Consider the following 19153-nt stretch of genomic DNA (forward strand, 5'->3'; position numbering starts at 1 on the left):
GGAATCTATCTCTCAAGAACGCGGTAACGGGATGTAACGGTCCACAGCGCGGGCAGATTGATCTCTTCCGGGTGTCTTTTGTTTTGTTTTATTTTATTTGCTGTTACAGACACACCAGGTCAGGCGGAAGCCAAAACCCACACACACCACACGCTCGAGGACGGACAAGCGACGACTACCGGTTCGATGGAAAATGAAATGGACGGACGGTGAGCAATCGAATCGGTGGATGGATCGTTGGAAGTGCTCTTTTTTTTGTGCAACAAATAAGTGCTTCGGTCAGCGCCATTTAGCAACAAACAGGGCCGATTTCAGTTCCTCGTTGTATGCATTAATCGACAGTTGAGGAAGCAGGCAAAGAAGGAAAAGAAACAACAAATGCCGGTGAGGGAGGGTTGAAAAATGCTTTCATCCACCCCGGGACGTGATTGTATATTAGTTTCGGTGTATTAATGAGTTTGGTGATGTTTTAATACAAATAATGAAAAGAAAAAAATGATGTTGCTAGCATGTACGGTATAATTTATTTTGATTGCAACTGGTGGTCCAGCCATGCTGACCCAATTTTGCGCCTTTCCTAGCAACAAGGCGGACCGGTGGCAACAGGACGGAAAAGAATATCGCATTACATGCAATTCGATGGAATAAAACACAAGTGAAATGAATTAAAAAAAGAAGACGAATAAAAAGAAAGCCTAACCTAAACATCAGCAGTTGCCGTATGTAACGTTATATCGCCCCCGCTACGTTACAAAACTGCTGCGTGTACTGCGTGGTGCTTTGCGTTTTGCGCGCTGTGTGTTGTGTCTTGCGCATCGACGCACAATGCACCGCGGATTAAGTTACAGCATCAACGCCGCGCACCACCCACAGCTCGTCACGCGACTGAGCGGCTTGCTGAGGTGTTCCTTTTTGGGTGTTGTGTTGTGTTGCAAAAGGGAAAAAAGGGAACCCCCATCTTTTCTTGATCCAAGCAGCCGTCGCTGGTGCGCGTCCTGCCCAAAACATATCGTCTGTCAAAATAGTGTGTGGCCCGTCGTCGCGGTGCAATCAACAACAACGCTCCGTTTCGAAATGATTGTGTTTAAATTAAGTGTAATAAGTTAAGAAAAAAAAACACGTTGTTCCAAATTGTGCTCCAATGTTTTGGAAATGGCTGGAGGACAACTTCAAGTACCGGCGAAAGTGGTAACGTATCGAAACTCTGTGCTTTCCCCGTGTCTCAAAGTGTGTACCGTGCCTCGATGTGTCGATGCTGATTGTTTTTGTGTGTGCATGTATGTGTGTGTGTGGCGGAATTCTAAAACTAAACCGGATCCAACTCCTAAACTAGCCATTCAGGCAGCCGCAGGTGCACTTGCTGTGCGCACAGCAATCCGCACACAGTCCACACTTGGTGCAGAGGGCGCGCGCATTCTGCTGGCAGGCGCCACACTGCGGCCACCGCAACATGTTCAGATGGTACGGATCCCAGGCGGCGTACGGGTTGTACACCATCGACGGGAGCGAGTAGTGGAACCGGGACCGTTCGAACTGCTGCGAGCGCTGGCCCGACATCGGTGCGAGCGATCCATCACCATCGTACGCCACGATCGGCACCTTGTTGAGGACGTGCGTTTGGCCGTGCGTTGACGGTGTCGCCCGTTGCTTGCGACCCAGCTTCTGCGTACCGGCACGCTGTTGGGAGGCAGCTGAAGTGCAAAAGGGGGGTGTTGAGAAGCATTAGAAATGGACCACAGGAGTGATGGGAGCTCGGAATCGGACCTACCCGATTCCCTGTTCGTGATCAATTCCGGAGACGATTCCGATGCTGGAATCGATTGCGATTCTGGAGTCGATTCCGGAGTCGTATCCCGAGCCAATTTCGGAGCCGACAATATCGCCGAGAAAACTCCGAAATCGGCTCCGGAGTCAACTCTGGAATTGACTCCGGAGCCGATTTCGGAGTTTTCTCGGCGATATTCTCGGCGATTCCGGAATCGGCGATCGGAATCGATTCTGGAATCGGAATTGACCTGAGAATCGCAATATGCCCCGGTAACGGAATCAGGATTGACTCCAGAAATGGAATTAGCTCCGGAATGAGAATCAGTTCTTGAATTGAGAAGCGAAATCAGTCCTGGAACCTCCATAAGAATGGATCGTTTACTATTAAATGTGGATTCTTTGCAGCTATCAATACGTAGCATCATTGTACCCAAACGCCTATTCTTATGGAGATGCCGCAAATCGACTCCGATTTCGAAGCCGATTCTGATTCCAGAACCAATTCTGGACCCGATTCCAATTCTGATTTCGGAACCAATTCCGGGGCCAATTCCGATTCCGGATCCGATTGCGATTCCGAACACGATTCCGTTTCCGGAACCAATTCCGGAGTCGATTCCGATTCCGGATCCGATTGCGATTCCGAACACGATTCCGTTTCCGGAACCAATTCCGGAGTTGATTCCGATTCCGAATCTGATTTCGGACCTACTATCCGGAATCGATTCCAGAAAACTACGGAGCTTTCCGGAAACAGTTTCGACAAAAACTTCATTTTTCTCATCACTAGACCATAGACCACCACCTCATCCCACCTTTTCTACTCACCATAGTCTGCGTAGCGATCGTAGCTCATGTCCTCCTCACGCTGGTAGTCTCCGGACGGTTTCCTTCTCCCGGCCGCCACCCGACGGCCCTGGGCTTCGATGTCCTCGAGCGTGCGCGACCGCAGCTGTCCCTCGCCCCAGTCATAGTTGGAGCGGCGGGCCGCCAGTGTGTCCTGGTTGCGCAGCGCAAAGAATTCGTCCAACATCCGCTGGCTCGTGTGCTCGCCATAGTCGAAAAAGGGTGCCGAGTTGGCGTACGCCGATTTGACCTGCTTCAGCGGCATCTGTTCCATTTCCCTTTCGAAACTCTCTACATCCGTTTGAGCATCAAATGGATTGCCGCCACCGCCATACCGTCCACCGTTCGGTGGCTGCTGTTGCTTCGTAGCCGCATCGTCGATAAAGAACCGTTCCGAGAGCAGTTCCTCCGGCTGTTCCGGCTGCTCGACGGAGGCGATCACCTTGTCCAGCTTTTCCTGCACGTTGCGAACCGGTGGAAAGACCTTCCGCTCGACCCGATCGGTCGGTTTGCCGTCCATCTGCTCCTTGGGCGTCGCGTAGTTCTCCACCTTCAGCGAGCGGATCGGTGTGCCGATCGACGATGGTGACGATTCGTTCGCCCGCTGCTGCTCGTCCGAATCGACCGAGTAAACCTGCACCACCACGTGGCTGTTTTCGGCCTGCAGCGGATCGTCCTCTTCCCTGTGCGAGTCCGCCCTGCCCCGGTAGCGATCGTAACGTCGCATCCGGTCGGCCGAGCTCTGCGGTGGAAAGGATGCGGCCGATATGAGCTCCCAAATGTCGCCCTGTTCGTTCGGTTCATGGTTTGCCAGCTGCTGGTCCCCGAGTTGGTGCTGCCCACCGTCCGCAGTACTGCTTGCGCTTATGAAAGCGATCGATGCCAGCAGAAGCGTGCTGGCCAAAACGACGGACACTATCGTGCACATTATGCTCATCACCTCTTTTTCTCACCCACCCGAAAGTTCACTGGATCAAGCTGGCGCTCGATCGGGCGCTAATTAAACCAGGCACCTGCTGGCGCCACCCGGTTTTATATAGCTTTCCCGTGCGCTCCTCCTAGTGCGAGCTGGACCCCCGGTGGGTCATTTGCTCATGGCCGTGACCGTGACTTTGCCAGCAGCTCTGTAAACAAAGCGCACCGGCAGTGGGGAGAGCTGGCCAGATTCTTTGAAACCAAGCAAGACCTTACCCCCCCCCCCCCCCCCCCCCCCCCCCCCGTCCCTCCTCCTCACGGTCACCAGAACGGTTTGTTTTGCATTTCTGTTTACGGGTGACCTCTAAGCTCGCTGCAAGCCCACCGCGTAACGTGATACATAGCGGGCGCCCCCAGTTTGCGCGTCCAAAAATGCGGCCTAAAAGTAAAGAGAGTGCAGTTGTTGTTAAATAATCCAATCTGTTTTAGGCACATACACACATACCCCGTTTGCTTATCTAACGTACCCGCTTCTCGCTGTGTTTGTCGTTCAAGCGCGATCGTGTTTGGCCGGAGGCGCCGTAACTCGGTGCTGGAAGTGAGCGGAAGTCAGAAGATCACCCAGCAGCAGTACCGTGCCCTGCTGGCCTGCATCGATTATCTGGAGCAACGTGAGGCGGCTCGTACCGGCAGACTGTGTAGAAAACATTTCACTGCATGACGCTTCTTCTCCCATTTTCCAGACATTGGCGTTTACGGGCTGTTCGTGACCGGCGGTAGCGTAACGCACGTGAAAAGAATATTCGACAAGCTGAAGGCTGGCTGTCCACTGTTGCTGGATTATCTGCGCTCGGCCCATGCACCGCGGGAATGTGCGATGGCTTTCCATCAGTTCCTTTCGCTGTATCAGGTGCAAGTGCTTCCTCAGCGTTGTATCGATGTTGTGCTGGGTAGGTTGATGAAGCCATCTTACCCGCCACAAAGCCCCACCCGATTTACCCAGCTGTAACCTCCTTTCCAGGGGATGTGGCCGGTGTGCCGAAGCGGCTGATCGCACTCGACGTGCTGAACCTGCTGCACGAAGAGTACGACGATACGCGCCTTCACTTTGCCAAGCGCTATCTGCAGCTGATGCGCCGCTACACCCTGTACGGCTATCTGCGGCCGACGGAAGTGCACGCCGTCATCACACCGTACCTGGTGGTGCCGAAAATATTCCGCGGCCCCGATCTGCGCACCAACATGCAGTCGAAATCGATGACGCTGTTGGAGCTGTTTCTGCTAGCACAGCTGTTGGACGATCCGTCCGCACTGTCGGAACAGCTACAGCAGGCTTGTGCTGCGTATTGGCAATCGAACTGAAGGTACAACGTTTCGAGGGGACTGGAAAGATTTAAAAAAACAACACGCCACATGGTGACCTTTTTTGCTTGTATGCTCGTTACATGCGTCGATCATTATTACCACATACATGTAAACAGAAGAAACCGACGCAACGTGTCTTGCAGCGGTAAAGGGTGTCCTTGCCGTTATCGGATATCGTTTGAAGTGTATCGATTGGACAGATTTAATTAGCTATCAAACGATACAAATCTTTCGATAGCAGACACTTTTTTTTTTGTTTTCTCTCGCTTTCGAGGCCACGGTGTCCCTGCCGATAGTGTTAGATTAGATAGTACCACTGATTGCGCGCTATAAAATGGGTTCATTTTTAGTCATCGCGATAAGCCAGGTTTCCTTTTCTTTCTATTCTTTTAGTGTCCCACCAGAAAGATGTTTATCTAGCTCCGGTTGGAATGTGATTCACCGTGAAGATTTCAATTAATCACAAAACAGTGATGAGTAAGGCCTCCTGTCTCAGTCTCTGCAGTAGAGCAAACTGCATACTCACTCGGCAAATCCTCAATCTGAGCATAACAGACGTTATTTGTTTGTGCGCTGGAGACTTTTTTTTTACTTCCCTATTGTTTGAACAAACGTGTTGTTTCTCGTCGGAAGCAGCGTTCTCGTTTGCCTCACCAACACACGCCGGTGAAGAGTTCTACCGGTGGTGACCGATAAGAATCCGGCCCGCCGCAAATGCACCGCACAGCCCTTGTGTCTTCCCTGTTCGTGTCTTTATCGGTTATGAAACCTGGTGAAGCGTGTGGTGGTTGAATTGGGTGCATGCATGTTGATTGCTAGAAATATTTGCTACGCATGGATAGCAAAACGGTGTGACTAAAGCACATGGGGAGCAGCAAAACAAAACAAAACAAAAACGAACGAAACCCCCAGCCCAAATGCTTCAGTCACAATCGTCTGTCCACAGGGGAGTTAGTTGTTCCTGCCTATCGTCTGGAAAGTCGCAGTTTTAGTCATCCTTTTTTCGTCCGCGACAGACGGAGCAGCCGAAAGGGTTTGGGGAAGAAGGGGGGGGAGGCTTTCGCGCACATGCTTGAGGGGTGTATACGTGTGCACCTATCGTATGGTGGCTGTATTGTGGCTGTATATTTGAAGTTCCCGCTACTATCGCCGATCGCTCAGTTGCACCTGAACCGTCCACGGCCCCGAGCGGAGTTTCCTTAACGGGCGGTCCCGGATCAAATCAAGCCGCGAAACGAAACGAGCGACCCCACCATGTGTTTGTGCTGTGGAAACCGCGAAGGTTACGATATCGACGATGCCAACTTTGGCAAATCGTACAACGAAAGCTTCAGCACGAGTCAGGTGGGTTTTGGAGTGTGTTTTACAAAAGTGTTTTAAATCGAATGAAACGGTTTTGTTGTGAACTACTTCTTGTGCCTAACAATTTAACTTACACCTAACGGAAGTTACTCACATTGCACATCACATATTCACACAACAGTGACTGCACTTCATTGCCACTACTGCAACAGCCACTAAAGTGTATTATCGTCTTATCATTTCCCCATTTTAGACGGCTGAAGTGGGCCCACCGATTGTGATCGTTAATCAACCGACCAATGGGGCCGTTTCCGAAGGCTCCACAGTGCCGCCGGACGCACGATAAGGCTGGGAGCGGAGCACTGCAACCGATAAAATTCCTGTCCGTGCTATCGTTGTTAGCTATCAACTTGCATCAGCATCAATTGAATTATACAAAGGCCCACTGCAACTGAATGCAGTTCTCTCATTGAGGAAGTGGGTTACGGTCGAATGCGGGAAAGCGGTTTGCACAGTGGAATGTTTCATACCAGCCAACACGTGTTGGCGCTTATCAATTGTTTTAATTAGATGAAATGCTGATTTGGAGTATGTGTGGTTTTCCATTGTTATTGTTGTTTTTTTTTTCTATCGGCAGTAAATAGTAATTAATAGTGGTAGGGTTTAGTATTTACACGTAATAAAATCGAATATACAGATGTAACCTGAGCAGTGTGAGTAATTGCGTTTCCTGCAGTAATGCAAACAAAAACAATTTAATTTCTTTGAATCTATTTTCAATCATCTTTTATCTATCAAAATGAAAGTAATATCGAGAAAAAGCTCCATTGACTCGTTTTAATCCGAATTATTTGTTTAAATACGTCGATTTATTTCAACGCAATATTCATTTCCATTGCTTTAGTTTTTTAAGTTGACGAATATATTGTTTACGATTCTATTCTTAGACCTTTAAAACTATACTATAACCAACAATCTTAAAGTACTCTCTTGCTCTCCGCGAGTACATAATGACTGATAAATTCGTTTGAGAAGTATTTCACATCACGATTGCCGCTAGGCACTAAGCATTTATTAGAAGTTCTAATCACTTGTTACGATTTGTTCCTTTTCATCTGGGTATTTGTTTTCAGTTATAAAATTATTTTCGAATTTTACACCCATGAGAGAAAATTGGTTAAATTCTATATCGTCGTACACGACGTTTAAACTCAATAAAAAAAATAATCCACATAAAAGTAACACAGCTTAAGATGCGAAAAAGCAATATAAATTGTTTGCTGGAAGCAGTTAAAAGAAAGGCATATTTTTTACACAAAAAATCCCAATTACGCCAACTCTTTTAGCTGGTCAAACTGGGCGTTTCCGTACGGACACACTTAATCGCCCGGTTCATCACATCGCACAGCTCATCGTCTTCGCGAGCCATCGCACCGTCCTCCTCCTCCAGCATGCGCCGCTTTCGTTTGCGGGTAATCTCTTCCAGCAGCCGCGGATGGTCCTTTAACCGTTCCTTCAGTTCACTTTCGTCCATGTAATCCCACAGATCCCAATCCTCCATCAGGGAGAGTGGCTTTGCGTCCGGATTGCACACTTTGCTCAGGCATCCCTCTCCGGTCGTTTCCTCCTCTTCGTCCGACGATTGCGGTGCAGAGCGGTACGCATTCATGAACAGCTCCTGGTACGGGTCTTCCTCGCCCTCCTCGTCATCTTCCGGTTCATCATCGGAATTGTACGACGGGCGGTATCCATAGCGGTAGCTTCGGTAGCCTGTGTCGTAGGGAGATTCTTCCGATGTTACGCTTTGGACATCTTGTTCGGACGAAGCAAGGTCTCGCTGGGATTTTTCATCTACCGTGGTGCTCAGAATGGTAGAGCTAAAACCAAAACAATCAATTCAGCTCATATACGCACGACAATCGCCGTCAGCAAATCATACCTTTCCGCCATTGCTTTATCACACTGCTCATTCGATAGATCTCGGGAAGGAATTTGTTTTACAACAAAAACTGGCACTGATTTTAGATAGTTTGAATCATTTGCTAGCTTTCTAAACGATTCACAGCAACTCTTTCCCCGATTGGAAAGGGCAAAAGACCGACAAAATGTAAATTTTCGTATTTGTTTTGTTTTGTCTTCTGTTTTGGTTATTAGCGGGACCAACAAACGTCAAATAGCAGAAATAATCGATCAAACGATGTTCGATGAAAAGACGATGTGCAAGAAAATTTTACCAACAAAGTGTCAGTCAAGATAATTCGTTGTATTTTTAAATGAACGGTTAAATTAAAAATAAGAAAAAAATGTTGTTTGAGTTGCACAAAATGTTTGAAACTGATTTTGGAAAGCGAAATGTTTATCTTTGATTGCTATTCCTAAAAAAAATGTTTGTATTTATTCTATTATAACGGAATATTTTTTGACATATGTTCGGCCCTATAATGTTGATTGCCGTTGATCCGCAAAGGATTTCATCCTAGTGAATTTGTTATTGCTATTTAACTGTTTAAAGAGGGTTTGGACCTATTAGCGCCTCTTTCGCCTCTGTGCTAGTGAATTGCTTTATATTTAACATAATCAGTTAAATTTTACAGAATTACATAAAACCTGAAGTAATCTATGCGTTGATGAAACATTTATCACATAAAATAAGTGAATAAATTGTACGATTAGCTCGGCACGAACAATTTTCAATCTGAGGAACAATTTTTCATATTTTTTTTAATTCTATACTAGACTCCTTCAAATGTAATAAAAATAATCATATTTCAAAACATTTGTTGCTTTTTTTGTTAAGCCTAGTTTTTTATGTTATGACAAAAAGTGTTTAAATTTTCACTACCATTTTTATGAAATCCTGAATTGTAAATATTAAAACGATTGATTGTTTTTAAATTATGTCAATTTTGCAAAGCTTCTTGCAAAACTGTATCATGAATGGAATAAAGTCATCATGATCCATTACTGACCTTCAATGCTGCTCTCCAAAATGTTGATGCTTCCACGAAACGATATGTGGACTGTTTGCTGAGCAAACATTTGCTAAGATTTCGATCGAAACGATCAAAGAATTGTGGTGGGGCGGGTAATGATGCTCTCGTCGTCAGCCAATAATGAATGATCACACAAATCTCTTCAGATCATCCCATCTTGCCTATAAAACAGACCACCTCAACTGGACGCACGTTCAGTTCCTCTCCATCGAATTGTCGTTGTCGTAGAGCATTGTGCCCATAAAGTTGTTGCAGTAAAGATGATGATCCCATACTTAACGATCGTAACGTGCTGCTCGGTGGTGATATCTAATTTCGCGGAAAGTGCTTATCTTCCGGTACAACTGCCCACGGAACTGCAGCTTCCACAGCAGCTACATTACTACAATCACCCCGTAGTGTATCAGCTGAGTTCGTATTTATACAAACTCGATCCGAGGGCGCCACTGCCAAGCGGTATGATTGCAGTCGAGGATTTGTCGGCGGAGCGCGAAGAAACCGAATCGGACAACGAAACCAAACATCCCGCAGTTGATCCGAACCGGTTTGCAGTGATCGATGCTCCGGCTGCATGCCGGCCAGGGGAAGCTACCGACGGTAGAGGAAAGTGCAAAAAGATAGCTAATATTTTCTAATTTACCCTACCCGGCAAATAAATGGTCCAATGGATTTGTTGCATCCGTGTATTGATATATTTTAATGAAATATCACTTTTTTACACATTGAAACTGGGAATTTCGTTGAAATGCCCGAAACGATAAACGTTTAAATATCAGCTCAAGATACATCGAGCTTCAAGAAACCATACTCAAACTATGGTTCCCAGCACACTAACCCATGATAGGTCTACATTTTCCTTGATGGTCGAGCATCTGTCCCTCAGGGCATAGTTTCGGTGGATCAATCACGTTCGCTTTCTGTAATGAACACATTTTCCAGTACATCGTGGTGATCGTTTATCGAACGTTTATAATTAAACACGTCATAATCTCTTACCTGTACATCAAGTAAATTGTTGACCTCTTCCGCAATAGCCGTGGCTCGAACGAGAGGAACTGCTGGGGGTGGCTGTTCTGGTTCATCCTCACATCCGACGGGATATGCGTAGGTTACGCTCGCCACCAAAACCACACCAAACAACAACACAATCAATTTCATTGCGATCACTTGCTTTTCGATAAACACCCGTTTCAAAACTATACAGAAATCCCTCTTTGTTTTTCGAGAAACAACCGGCAAGACGACAGCTTCTTTCGGTGGGTAGTTTGCAATTAAAGTACGTCGTTTCCTACGCCCCAATGGCCCTTCAGATAAGAGTGCGCGACACGACAATGATCGCCGTGTTTTCAATTGTCCGACAGGCGGCTTATCTTATCATCACGGCACAAGTCCAGCAGTATGTATCGCTTGTTTTTTTTTTACTTTTATTTTAGGAAATGAATAGCTTAAATCGGAACCATTTCAACCGCTTTGTGACGCGCTGTAGTAGTTTTAACAATTAAGCCGTTTGAACGGAGATAAAAATGGACCATAGAAGGAACAAAAGTGCCGTTTTCCTAACTGGCTGATGTTTGCCCATCGAGCTAATCCTTTATCTGTGCTCTCGGGGGTATCACCGGTCTGCATTTTCCGTGACGATCGAGCTTTTGTCTTGGTGGACATAGCGTTGGTGGAAGAAAAAGATCATATTCATGAACTGATGGAATAGATTCTGCCCAGGGTATCACCAGTCTGCATGTTCCGTTTAGATCGGGCATATGTCCCGGAGGGCATACCCTTGGTGGAAATATGTCCCTTCCCTGAAATGAGGGTTTTTTTTTCGTAAATGCTTCATTATTGTCTGTTTGTGTATGCGTAAAATACTCAAAATGGAACGATTTATTTACCAATTTACCTAGCTTTATCAAAAATACTAGATTTTCCGGATTGGGCAGTTTTGAGAAGATGTCAGACATGATCGGTTGGCTGTAGGACACATTAGCCCACAAAGCCACACTAAAAAGCAAGAGAACCAGTTTCATTTCCGTCACTTCACTGGAATTCCCGTTACGTGTTTAAATCACACTGTTCGAGGAGCAGCAGCTTCTTCAGCAATCAATAATTCCAACTCGAAGGAATGTATTTTTTTTACAAAACATGTTAGCCTCATTTCATTTAAAAACGATGTTGAAATTCTATTCACTGTAATCGTTCCGGGTGTGATAATTGCAGTACATGAGGCGAATGAGATGTGTATGTTACTCAGGAGAGAAGCAAACAAACAATCAAGTACAAATGATATGAAGCTATGGGTTTACATCACGTTTTATCGTACAATTTATTGAAGTCTTTCTAAGCCTAAGGAAACCTATAATAGTGATGTCTGAACCTTCGACTTTTTCTATGTATTATTAAAAGAACAATCGGGCAAACAAATCCGTTGCTCTCTCTGACTGCTCTCTTATCGTCCATTTATTTACAAGGCTTACACAATGCTCACAACAAGGAGAAGAAAAAATGCACAAATTCGCCACCAAATATCGGATTGATTGATTCGGAGGATTGATCGATGATCTTCAGCGGTATACTTCAATGATCATTAACGCTTGGTGAATACTGTGAGGAGATGAATGAGGTATCAGAAATATAAAAACAAATTCTGTCACCGTAAGTAGCGCTTAATAAAGTCAAATAGATTCTATGACTTTGGCTTAGTTTCCGTAACGTAGACTTTGTACAGGTGAGCGAGGTGAATGAAGCCACTTTGTAGAATAGTAGCATTATATAATCCCAATATCTCAAAGTGACCAGCGTGAGGTAACAATTCAGCAACGAGCTGCCAGAAAGTAGAACCCAAAGAGAAGATTTTTGTATATTTGTATATTTATTAATAAATCGACGGACCTCATAAGCCCACCCGATGTATACACGTTTCACAAATTTACACAAGAAAATTAACACGGGGCAACAGATCGGTATATGAAACGATTAACTTCGTATTTCACTCGCAGGAGGTAGTTTTGTGCAAGTGAGTCAATATTTATTCTTCATGTATGCATTTATCTCCCTGGGCGCATAATCTTTCTGCATATTTCCTTATGATCGAGCATATGCCCTGCTGGGCATACCTTTGGTACACGAAACAAGTCGTTCATTGCCCCTTTCGTTATTGTCTGTTTTGTACTTGTGTTAAGTGATCCGATGGGTAACGATTGTTTTACCATTTGGCTGTAGGATACGCCAGCCAAGAAAAACATACTGAAAAGCAACAGAACCAATTTCATTGTGATCACTTCACTGAAAATACCTCTATACGCGCTCAAATCATACTGAATTGTACTTCAGGTAAGAGCTGGTAGTTAGTGCTTAGCCTTATGTTTTATTCTAACTGGCGTGGCTGGATTTTTATAAAAAAAAGATGTTGGAGTTCCATGCGCTGTAGTTATTCTGGGGTGTAACAAATGCAGTACATGAGACGATTGACTTGTTATTTGACGATTTGTGTTACTAGCGAAGGAAGCAATAAACAATCATGTTTAAATAATTTCAAGCTATAGGATTGCTTGCGCCATAGCACGATACTTTTAAATCAACGATGTGTATATGATATTTGATCGTAATCGGAGAATTGGCTAAGCTAAACCAGCATAAAAAAGAATTTTCCCTTTCTTTCATATGTAAAACACCCAGATGATAAACCGCACTGCTTAGTAAATACTGCAAAAAGGTAAAGAGATATCACAAGTTCAAAAGTGTAATGCTGTCATTAGTAAAACTTAAATCCATCAATTTGATTATGTAATATACCCAAAAGGCTATCAGTTGGTGCAAAGCGGAGCTTGTAGAGACGAGCGAGTTGAATAAATTTTCACTTCGTTGGATAGTTGAACAATATATTTGACTTATAGTGAAACTAAGTTGCTATTTATTCCTCCAACCTGGATGTTTCTCACTGAACGCTAAATCCCTCAACATTTTCCTCTATGATCAATCTTTTGTCCTAGAGGGTATACCTTTTGTTAATCGAATTACGCTATTATCCTAGAAATAGTCATTAGTAATTGGTTCATTATTGTTTATATATGACTTTAATGATCCATAAAGATTTTTTTCTACCAATCTTTGTCGATGTTGTGCGTGCCGATCACGCGTTACTGCAGTCACTCACCGCTGACAGTCCCAGCGTCAGCGTGCCAATGTGTTAGTTAGAGCGGTTCGGCAGGATAGGGCAATGATCGCTCGCCAGGCCAACGAACGGGAGCGATGGTGTCGTTTCGCGTAACAGACTTACAAAACTATCCTCGGTGTAAGCAGTTTCTAAATATGTGTGAAGTTTGTATATATATATAGCTAGATAAGCAATATGGGAATATCACATTCTTCCCCACGATACAATAGTCGATTACACTAGATTTTGAGTATTAGATGGTTGATTATTGTCCTTCGGTTGGCGCACGCTGGCCAACAAAACCGTGCAAAAAAGTAACATACCTTTGAGCTCACTGTAATGTAAAATCCCGTTACGTGTTTAAATCGCACTGAAAGAGCTGCGAGATGTTAGCAGCTTCATAGGTTTATACCAACTCAAAGCAGTGCCACCGTATCAAATGCCAGCTAAAAGGGCTCATTAGGTAATAGGCACCAGTTAATGAAAATTGATTAATTCAATTCATTCTAGTTTGCGCTGCACTCACTGGTGCCTTTTGCCCCGATCTACTGAGTGCATTTTGTGCCCCTGTTCATAGTTAAAAACATTTAAAAAACGCGAGAAAATCTGCATTTTTACCAATTAAACGTATGGGCAATTTAAAGCTCTAAATCTAATTAGAAGAACTATATATTCCACGAAAAAAACAACGATTTTCAGACTTTTATTTCTTACTGGAGTGGTAAGCAAGTGGTTTTGCTTAACATTTGTAATCGATAGAAATTTCTTCTTATTTCTTTTCAAAATAGTCACATCTAATTGCAGCACAAAACACTGTTTAATGAATAGCCTACACACCAATAAGAGATAGATAAACCTACTCCAATGGAAGCATTCCCAAGAGCAACGTCATTCCCACGATTGACCATGATACCGGAAATCGGAATTGGAATTTACGCCCGACACTTGCAGTGCGATAAATTGCACCGCTGGAATGTGGCGAATGCTTCGTGTGTTTGTGTGTGCGCGACTGTGAACAATCGAATAGAGATTACGGTTTTACGAGCACGAGATTACACGATCAATCGTAATCCATTGAGGACTTCAGTGGGGTAACAGAGATTACAGCGATTGAATGAAAGAAACCACCACCAACAACAAAACTATCCATAGTTGCCACTGTACACCCATTAGTCATCGAAGTTGGCATTGAACTGAAGATGCGAAAGCGGGTAAGATCAATTGATGACAGTAGGTTAAGCTTTATTGCATCACTTTGGCGTAAGGTGTTGTAGTTAAACAAACATTTAGAATATATTCATGGTGATTGTGAAGATCGACTTTGGGATACATTGTATGGTTGATTTAGGGAACTGTAAATTTGAACTTCATCACCCCATCGGTCGTCGGCATACACCCTTGTGATCCAGTACGGTTCCATCCGGGCACACGATCGGAGCGTCAAACAGTGCTCGCTGTAGAAAAGTAAACATAGGTCGTATAAGTTACAATCAAGCCGTTTCAGTACGGTTGCTATTGCTGTTGTTGTATTGATATTGCATCACTGTTTCGCAACACAGCACGATCATATATGACAACATTCGCGAGAACGATCATTCGTACCATTCCAATTATCAGTTGTGGTACGATCGAAGTTGTCGGCGGTCCGTTTGCACTTCCCTCATCTTCATAATAATCCACCACAACACCGGCACTAACGCACACCACCAATCCAATCACACAAATCCATCTCAGGGTAGTACCCATTACTACGAGATCAAACAGCTATTCCAACCGCGTCACGTTGATAAACGTGTATCTAAAGCCCCAAGCTCTAGTACAACTAGCACTCCCGTTCCGAGAAGTCCCACAGCAAAGATGCAAAAACCGCGCACTTCCTTCTCGCACGAACTCTCACTCTCAAGTGGCGCAGTTTTATCTTATCATTCGCCAGCAGCCGCGGAATCGCTACTTGCAGAAATACAAAAAACCATTGCATTCGCGCAGTCCCCTTTTGACTGGGGATGAACATGATGCGGCGCTCAGTGTCAGTCGCCGGCCACTTGACCGGTCCGGTCTTGCCGTGCTGTGTCCCATTACCCTGTCTGTGTACCTTTGCAGTATTGATCTAGGCAAAGATCGATATCATGTCAGACGAATGTGTATCAACCTGATGAGATGTGATGGGAGGAACTGGGGGAAAACACACATTTTCACGCTCTTGAACTAGTCGGCAATTTGCTTGCACTGGTAAAGTCCGGGTGACGCGTGTGGGGAAGTTCATCGGTGAGTTTACCCACTTCCGGAGCTGCTGATATCAGAACCCGATACAACGATCCACGCTGGAGGGCAAATATTAACCCTCACCGTCAAGCAGGTGTGTGTCGTTGACTACACTTGAGACCAGTGGCCCGCCCACCGTAACGGCAGTCACACATTTCAATGCGTGATCAAAAGCCGGCTCAAAAAAAAAGGTCAAGGGTGTCACGTAGTCGTAGCCGTGCCGTACTAAACGTCACGATCAATCAAGAAAGCGCTTGATCCATCAATTGTGGTGGCACTTCACATCAATCTTGCTAGACGAACTGGCTGTGGACGCTTAATTCCTTTAACAACGATCATCTTTTCCCGGGCAACAGATCCCAAGCTTCCCGTGTGGAAAATCTCCACACAAAGGACTACCCGGGGACCGATGTTCTGGCCCGTGCTTACTCACCTCACAGTGTGGGCCGACACTTGCCCTTATGATCGACACGAAAGCCCGGCTTGCAGGCGGTCGGTGCGAGCAGTATGTTGATCTGTGGATGGGACGCAAGGACATGGCGAAATTTAAGCATCGCAACGCATAACCGCAGACTCCAAAACGCTCAACATTACACTCACCGGCTGCATCACGAACATTCCGCCTGGGTTCGCTCCGTCCGCTTCGGCGGCTTCTTCCCCATCCGTATCGGTTGCTTCACCTTCGCCTGCCCCTTCTTCCCCATTGGCTTCCGGGGTTGGTGCGGTAGCTTGCTCTTCCTGCGCCACCTGCGCTTCCTGCGTGGTGTGTGCTTCCTGCTCCTGCTCGTCACCTTCGTCGGATAAAACGGGCGACGGTGCAGTAGCGATCGCAAGCAGTGCAATGCATAGCCACACTGCCGTACGTGTTGAGTTCTTCATGATCGATGGTACAGTGGAAGTAGCTCATAGTGGTTCGATTAAAGAGACTGTTTACGTGCTACGCTTATCAGCGTTTTGATTTTGGGATGCTGCATGCAAATCTCGCTCCAGCAGACCAGCGGACTGAGCAAAGAGAGAGAAAGAGAGCGAAAGTAAGCGATCTGTTCGTGCTCTCTTTGGTATTATCAAGGGGTCGAATATATTTGGGGGGATTGCGTTGCCTGTAGCCGGAATGAATTTAGGTCGCTTTGGAAGGTCACGCTGCGAAGGCTAGCATCATGTGTTCGGATGTCGTATTTGGGGGATTTTTCGGTACGATTTTGCTATCAAGATTGTTTTTTTTTGGCAAACAGGTTAGACATGATGGTACATGTATATGTATTGAAGGTACGATTGAAACGCATTTAAAATCAAATGTTATCAGTTTTGTTACTAATGAAGAGTTTCCGTGAAAGCTTGTTGTGGTGGCGCCATCTATTGCACAGTAGCGAAACTATAGTATCGACACCTTTTACTACACAAAATCCCTGTACAGATATAGCTGATATTAATCGATGCAAGCATCATTGATAGTGACTGAATGAGAAAAATGTGGCTTTTTGTTATGATTTTCATTTAAAGCTGTATTGTTACATTTTTATTTAATTTCTCTATGTTCCATTTACTGTCAATACTCCATGAATCAAGTTTAATCCATTCCAACAATTTAAACGAAAATTGAAACAATAATAATTTTAATACAAAACTCATACAATGTTTATAACATGTCGAGAAGAAAGGCAACACTATTGGAAAATCTATAATCCTCAACTCACAGCATTAGAATTAACAAACATTTTCACCTTTCACCATTACCATAAGAACTATTGTATTTTTTTTCTTCTTTTTTTTTTGAACCTCTAATTCTTTTTTTTTTATCTCAAATAGTATTAGTGAATTCTGAACTATAAATTACGAGAGGCGAATGCTAAAAAGCCTCGTAAAAAAATAAAACAACAACAACATCAACTCACAGCAACGTAAAGCCTCTTATTGCTTTGATTTGAAAGTCTTACAGGAGGCACGGGCTACATTGATCGTACTCGCAAGCGTAATTTTGATTTTCACTAGCGCATCTGGCGGCGGCTGGTGGAAGCTTTTTTTGATCATCAAGGGAATGGTCGCACCGGATCTCAAAATTAAGTAGTTTTTCGATCGTTTTTCATTGCAAAAATGGATGCAATGCGTGCAAAACATATGCATCTACGTTTTACAAAACTTTTCTCCTCCGATTTAAGTAAAAAACATGGAAAATTAACGTATTTTCTGGAGCGGCTCCAAATTGTTTGGCAAAATGCTTCGGTCAGCCGCCGCCAGATGCGCTAGTGAAAATCAAAATTACGCTTGCGAGTACGATCAATGTAGCCCGGCCTTTACAGGAGGCACTGTAAACCATGATTGTTCAAATTGAGCTTCTATATACTGCTTTTGGAATGCTCTAGCTCAGAGGCTTTAAAAATTTTTAGTTGGCTGTCCGCATTGCGTCGCAAATAACGTTATTGAGGACGTTACATCAAGCGTTCTAATTAACTTCAAATGTTTATGATGATCTTATAATGAATTATAATGTCATCAGGCTCTCTGGGTCGCTTACATTACCCCGGTTCCAATACCAACTAAATCGCACCGATGTTTCCGGTCAGAGTCGCTAGACACCTCCGTCGGCTCAAATCCCTCAGTTTTCAAAACATTATCATTCAGCCTTGGATCAAATATAGAAATTAGGATCAGATACAAAAATAGAAATCAAAATCTGACCTAAATCAAAATCTAAATACAAAGTCTGATGATTAAAAGCTTGATTGGGATTATACAGGACAGTACCTGGCCTAAAATGTTCCAGAAACCTAAATGCCTATCGCACAACAATTGGTTAGCTGCATGAAATATGAACAATATCTTTTAAAAAAATTCAAAAACATTCCTGTTTGCTCGTTTGCACAAACAAACATCATCACAATGGAACGCATCGTAAAGGCCTGGGGACATTGTCCGTACTCGCTAGTGTAATTTCGATTTTCACTAGCGCATCTGGCGGCGGCTGAGCGAGGCATTTTGCCAAACAATTTGGATCCGCTTAAGAAAATATGTTATTTTTCCATGTTTTTTAGTTAAACTGAACTGGAAAAGCTTAGATATTGATATTCATCGGTCAAAGAGGGAATAGTCGTGCCGAATCTCAAATTTAAGTAGTTTATTCGCCGTTTTTTATGCAAACATGGCTGAACTACTTGAAGAACATATTTGTCTATCAATTACAAAGCTTCTCCAGTCCAGTTCTAGTACAAAACATTGAAAAATAACATTTTTACTGACTGCTTCGGACCCAAACTATTTGGCAAAATGCTTCGGTCATCTGCCGCCAGATGCTAGCGAAAGTCCAAATTACAATAGCGAGTACGTACAATGTCCCCCGGCCTTGAAGGAATTGGAATAAGATTTTATCTTCTGGTGAGTTAGTAGTCAGGATATTAATTGAAACCTCATTTGATTAAAAAAGCAAAGCGATGCACCCTGCCTTGCGTGCTGACATGCGTTTTAGACCTCATCAAACAAGTTAATAAAACAATTTTACAAAAATCTTGGAGTAACTAAGTTGTTTGAAGATTTGACATTATTAAAATTAGAGATATCCTTG

At 44.3% G+C, this 19153-nt stretch overlaps 3 protein-coding genes across 4 annotated transcripts; 1 reads left to right on the forward strand and 2 right to left on the reverse strand.

The window, feature by feature from the left end:
• The first annotated feature begins 991 nt into the window (after positions 1-991).
• Positions 992-6781, forward strand: LOC121596559. Of its 2 annotated transcripts, XR_006005290.1 has the most exons (6): positions 992-1188; positions 4084-4199; positions 4272-4478; positions 4550-4892; positions 5287-6237; positions 6449-6781. XR_006005290.1 is itself a non-coding variant. In XM_041921614.1 (4 exons), the coding sequence occupies exons 1-4, from the start codon at positions 1142-1144 to the stop codon at positions 4888-4890; spliced, it is 711 nt and encodes a 236-aa protein (XP_041777548.1). In that variant the 5' UTR covers positions 993-1141; the 3' UTR covers positions 4891-5252. The 2 variants fall into 2 exon arrangements, 1 of the variants encoding a protein (XP_041777548.1); XM_041921614.1 differs by lacking the exons at positions 5287-6237; positions 6449-6781 and having other exon boundaries at positions 993-1188; positions 4550-5252.
• Positions 6782-7042: 261 nt separating this feature from the next.
• LOC121596560 lies at positions 7043-8357 on the reverse strand. The gene is made up of 2 exons (XM_041921615.1): positions 8135-8357; positions 7043-8072 (listed from the first exon to the last, which is right to left on the reverse strand). Exons 1-2 carry the CDS (start codon positions 8143-8145, stop codon positions 7538-7540), a joined length of 546 nt encoding a protein of 181 aa, XP_041777549.1. The 5' UTR covers positions 8146-8357; the 3' UTR covers positions 7043-7537.
• A 6195-nt stretch (positions 8358-14552) lies between these two features.
• Positions 14553-16518, reverse strand: LOC121597173. Its single transcript, XM_041922752.1, has 3 exons — positions 16198-16518; positions 16031-16112; positions 14553-14789 (listed from the first exon to the last, which is right to left on the reverse strand). The coding sequence occupies exons 1-2, from the start codon at positions 16474-16476 to the stop codon at positions 16032-16034; spliced, it is 360 nt and encodes a 119-aa protein (XP_041778686.1). The 5' UTR covers positions 16477-16518; the 3' UTR covers positions 14553-14789; position 16031.
• Positions 16519-19153: the final 2635 nt, after the last annotated feature.

The sequence above is a fragment of the Anopheles merus genome, chromosome 3R, assembly GCF_017562075.2.
Source record: "Anopheles merus strain MAF chromosome 3R, AmerM5.1, whole genome shotgun sequence".
NCBI lineage: Eukaryota > Metazoa > Arthropoda > Insecta > Diptera > Culicidae > Anopheles > Anopheles merus.

Coding starts and splice junctions, on each gene's coding strand:
- LOC121597173 (XM_041922752.1), bottom strand. CDS start 16,476: ATGAAGAACTCAACACGTACGGCAGTGTGGCTATGCATTGCACTGCTT. Junction 16,113..16,197: donor GAATGTTCGTGATGCAGCCG/GTGAGTGTAATG, acceptor TCCCATCCACAG/ATCAACATACTGCTCGCACC.
- LOC121596559 (XM_041921614.1), top strand. CDS start 1,142: ATGTTTTGGAAATGGCTGGAGGACAACTTCAAGTACCGGCGAAAGTG. Junction 1,189..4,083: donor TTCAAGTACCGGCGAAAGTG/GTAACGTATCGA, acceptor TTGTCGTTCAAG/CGCGATCGTGTTTGGCCGGA. Junction 4,479..4,549: donor TTGTATCGATGTTGTGCTGG/GTAGGTTGATGA, acceptor CCTCCTTTCCAG/GGGATGTGGCCGGTGTGCCG.